Source organism: Teleopsis dalmanni, chromosome 2, assembly GCF_002237135.1.
Source record: "Teleopsis dalmanni isolate 2A chromosome 2, ASM223713v2, whole genome shotgun sequence".
In the NCBI taxonomy this organism is placed as follows: Eukaryota; Metazoa; Arthropoda; class Insecta; order Diptera; family Diopsidae; genus Teleopsis; species Teleopsis dalmanni.
Window position 1 is genome coordinate 227,434,845 of NC_051847.1, and position 4,701 is coordinate 227,439,545.

Below are 4,701 nucleotides of genomic sequence, written 5' to 3' on the forward strand. Positions count from 1 at the left end.
TTAATTTTAAAGTTCTTGGAACTAAAGTCGGTTTTGCTATTAATTCACAGCATCACTTAAATTCACCATAATTCAACAACAACAACACCCAAGCCTAAAGGTATGCTAATCGTTGTCTACATTACCTTCAGTGATTTCGATTTTACTTTGCAATTAATGCAGAAGAAAAAACTTATTGAACTTATAAATAATTTATATCACATAAGCCACTAATAAACTTTCCCTAAGGCAATTTTTTATTCTCATTTTATTTCCAATTCACTGCACTCACATACACAAGCGAACGAAAACATGAACATTTAATAAAAGCAAGAGCAACTGTTTTACAAACACAGAAAGCGAATAAAATCAAAAAAATAAACAAAGGCACATAGAAACTAAGTGAATGATGCTTTTGTCCTATTTAAGTTTAACATTAACTTTGAAGTCCTTAAAACTTAGGCTTATTTTAGTTATTATATTGAATTATACGCAGTAATCTCAAAGTCTTTATTTATAGATAGATGTTCACTTTGATTAAAAAAAAGTAGTTTTATTAAAATAAATTTTGGTTTAATTTTTAATTTTATAATATTTTATCTAAATTAAATAACAACAGAAAACTAAATTATAAGTAAAAATTCTATTAAAGGTTTGTACACAAGCACATTATTTATTACTAGAGGACTCTAAATAAAAAATGATACAACATCTGATTGCAGTATAAATAAAAACAGAAATCTTAAAAATTGCATTTAAGAAAAATTACTTTCAGAATATGTATAAAACACAATTTTAAAAATATTTCAAATGCATTTGCAACGTTCCAGTTAACACACCATTTCAAAATAGCAGCTTCCTAGTACTCACTAGAGGGCACCACAACTACTAAATGCTTTTAATGTTGCCATACTAGTTATTGTATATATTCAAAATTATTTAAACAAAACTGATATGATATAATATTATATTATATATATAAAATATATATATATTTATTTATTATAAAGAAATAATTACTTTAAATTAATCTTATTTGATGTTTTTTATTTTGACATAATATTCTGTAACACATCGGCTTAGATTAATATCAAGAAGTAGTGCGAATCTTAGTCAGTTATACGTGTACATAAATTAACTTGAATTCTTTTGTATGGATAATGCATTAAGTTGCCTTAGGATTCGAAAGTAAAGTGCGAAGACACAAATTGAAATTGTGTAAACGTACTGGTGAACCTGGTGCTCGTGCTGGTGAACCGTAACTAATCCAGGTATGGTCCGCTTTATATACAACATTTTTTGAATTATCAAGAACTAACAAATACTATTTTATCAATATAATTGGAGTACGTAAGAATATTAGGTGTTTTCGGCATCTTTTAATTGTAGCAATAAACAGCAAAGTGCTTACTATAAGCACTAGGCGAGATACTAGGTCTGTTTTACGAGCTAATCGTAGTAAAATTTAAGTAAAACACAAGTAAAGTACAAACTGAGAACGTAGCACAAATAAAGTGTCAAATTTCGTTCTTTACACAGATTTTCATGGAATAGCTTTGTGTAAAGTCAAGTGAAAACACCAGCGTCGCGCAAATAAACATTACAAAGATTTAAATTCAAATCAAAACAGTTGATTCACACATCAGTACAAATTTTACTTGAAATAAAATGTACGAGTATTATCTGTTTAACATTCGACAGGAATGTTTCGCTCTCTCAGATGCTCTCATTTACTCGAAAATTTGCTGGTGTGTATACAAAGCGTTACTCAAAGTTACTATGAGTAGCTCGTGGCACTGACCTGTTATATATATAAAGCTCACAGCTACGGCATTTTTGCCGTCACCGGTTCATGTCCTTTTATTCTATTTTATATTCATAGGCAATACTGAATGTTCTTTCCCAAATTGTATTCACAAAATACAAATTGAATACAAATAATAAATAAAAATAAGAGTATGAATATAAAATTCGAAACGAAACAGCGAATTTCAAAAAAAAACTACAGCGTAACAAAATTGTAAACAATTATATTAACAATCAACAATTATTTAAATATTTTCTTGGATTGCGAAAACTCGAGCTGGTAACGCCGCCACTCTCGCGCGCTGTCACAACAAATTCGGCTTCTCCGCTATTGTGTGCTTGTAGATGCTTTGAAATTGTCGGATTTAGTAAAAAGATTTCTGAAGAAAACATTTATTAGGAAATTAATTCTGTTTGTTGCTATTATTAATAAAGACACAAAATGCAAAAAATTGAAAACTTTGAAGGTTTGCTGAGGATTGGCGAAGGGACTTATGGCGTCGTGTTTAAAGCAAAGGATGTGACCACTGGGAAGGATGTGGCGTTGAAAAGAATTCGCATTGAAAAGTAAGTATACTAGAATGCAAATTAAGAAAAAATTTATAAAATAATTGCAATTATTTAACTATAAGTATAAAATGGTGCAATGTGAAAGTGCCTCGCGGCGTTTTCTTAACAAATTTTTATTTTGTCCTTTACTGCGTGTTAGTGTAGAGACAAAAGGCAAATAAAACAGAAAAAAGTGACGGCAGGTGCGTTGTCCTTGACGAAAGTCATTTGCCCTAAGTAAAAAAATTTGCTTCGGCTGAACACAATGCTGTGTTTTCGTGCTTTGTTTATGCTTCACAAGTGTTTATAAATTATTTTAGTGCAAAATTGCAAATTAATTATAAAAATGCAATATATTTGGCGATGTGTAAAGACTGGATCATGCTGTGCCACGCGTTTATTGAGTACGTAGCACCACATGATTCGGCTTTATCCTTTGCTGCATGCTACTTTACCAACTGCCGAGTTGTTTTTAAAATCATTTAAATATATTAATAATATAAATTTATATATTATTTGATATTTGCATTAATGTATAATTCTTTGTGTCATTCATGCAGCACACGCGCATATTAGGTAAATTTATTGTCATAACTAAATAAGTTATTAATATTAATAGTGTTAATAATAAAATAATTAATATTCTTATTTAGTGAACCTGAAGGCGTTCCTTCTACTGCTATACGTGAAATTTCACTGCTGAAGAGCTTGAAGCATAAGAATGTCGTCCAGTTGTACGATGTGGTGGTTGCAAATGGTGCACTTTACATGGTGTTCGAATATCTTAATATGGATTTGAAGAAACTATTGGACAAGCAAAAATCTGCTTTCACGCCCCAGTTAATTAAAGTAAGAAATGTCCACCATAAATTACTAAAATTTTAAAATTATTCCAACATTTTTAGAGCTACATGTACCAGTTGCTCGATTCCATTAGCTTCTGTCATGTCAAACGTATTTTACATCGCGACTTAAAGCCACAGAATTTACTTATTGATGCAAAGGGACAGATTAAGGTATTCGATTTTAAATTGATGTATTCTTATTGGAATTGGTATTAATATGTTTGTGTTTCTAGCTGGCAGATTTTGGGTTGGGACGTACCTTTAGCATACCAATGCGTGCTTACACTCATGAGGTTGTAACTCTATGGTATCGTGCTCCAGAAATTTTGTTGGGTTCAAAATATTACGCTACTGGCATGGATATATGGAGTTTGGCATGCATTTTTGCTGAGATGGTATAATTTAAAGTTTAACTTATCAAATAAATTGTGTAATAAATTCTTTTATTAGATACAGCGACGTGCATTATTCCCCGGCGACAGTGAAATAGATCAACTGTATCGCATATTTCGTACCTTCGGTACACCTGACAATGCTAATTGGCCAGGTGTGCAAAATTTCCCAGAATATAAAGCTAATTTTCCTAAATGGGTTACACAAAATATTCCTGATGCCATTAAAAATCATAGTGGCTTTGATCTTTTTAAGGTAATTTTAAGCATTTAAGTTATTAAAAACTAAATTTATATAAACAATGTCTTTTTTGTAAAGTTTAAACTTATATTTAGTGACAACAATAATTAATGATCGTTTAACTTATAAAATTTTTAGCAAATGGTGATTTATGACCCAACGCGACGCATAACAGCAAAAAATGCTTTAAAACATCCTTATTTTGAAAATGTCGAACCTGTTACAGAAGTTGACCTACCGACTGAATACCCATAAAGATTACGCTATTATCCTTACCTCGTATTGCTGTTATTCTATTGGTGCTTTTTACGATTTCAACTATAGTAACAGTTTAACAGCAAAGACTGAACGTTGCCAAAAACAAAAACAAAGCGTTAAAATCTCAATCTTTAAACTATACTTCAAGAAGCTTAGAGTCAATTAAAAATGGCACAGGGACGATGTAATATAGTTTTAATGTTATCATTATGAATTAATTATTATAATAATTGTTTTATAAACAATTTTTTTACCTAATGCTGGGAGCTGTGAATATAATTTTTTAAGCTCAGTTTTAAGTTTTTTTTACCATAAGTTATGTCGAAAATAAAACTATTGTTAAATGAAATTTTGTATTTAATTATATTGTAATTAATAGTAATTAGAAAAATCTTACTTATTATTTCGTTATAATAACTTACTACACTTTGTAAAAGGACCTTCAATCAATTTTGCTTCATCAAGTCTCTACCATCGCTGCATAATCAGGTAATTAAATGCGTTTCTTGGTTTTGACTTATTTTTAACGAAATTTTTGTTAGATATTCTCGGATTGTTGCGCTGGCGTTTATTATTTGGACCATCATCTCTCATATAACTGCCAATTGCATTCCGTAGCCGCTGCTTTTTG

General features: G+C 30.2%; 1 protein-coding gene across 1 annotated transcript; it reads left to right on the plus strand.

The window, feature by feature from the left end:
• Positions 1–2,227: 2,227 nt before the first annotated feature.
• On the plus strand, positions 2,228–4,329 carry LOC119679905 (cyclin-dependent kinase 2). Its single transcript, XM_038092495.1, has 6 exons — positions 2,228–2,352; positions 2,988–3,183; positions 3,240–3,350; positions 3,413–3,574; positions 3,630–3,827; positions 3,951–4,329. The coding sequence occupies exons 1-6, from the start codon at positions 2,228–2,230 to the stop codon at positions 4,065–4,067; spliced, it is 909 nt and encodes a 302-aa protein (XP_037948423.1). The 3' UTR covers positions 4,068–4,329.
• The last annotated feature ends 372 nt before the right edge of the window (positions 4,330–4,701 follow it).

What these genes read in the sequence shown, in the direction of transcription:
- LOC119679905 (XM_038092495.1), top strand. Translation starts at nt 2,228, where the DNA reads ATGCAAAAAATTGAAAACTTTGAAGGTTTGCTGAGGATTGGCGAAGGG. An exon ending in CATGCATTTTTGCTGAGATG is followed by an intron (nt 3,575 to 3,629) that starts GTATAATTTAAA and finishes TTCTTTTATTAG; the next exon opens with ATACAGCGACGTGCATTATT. An exon ending in GTGGCTTTGATCTTTTTAAG is followed by an intron (nt 3,828 to 3,950) that starts GTAATTTTAAGC and finishes TAAAATTTTTAG; the next exon opens with CAAATGGTGATTTATGACCC.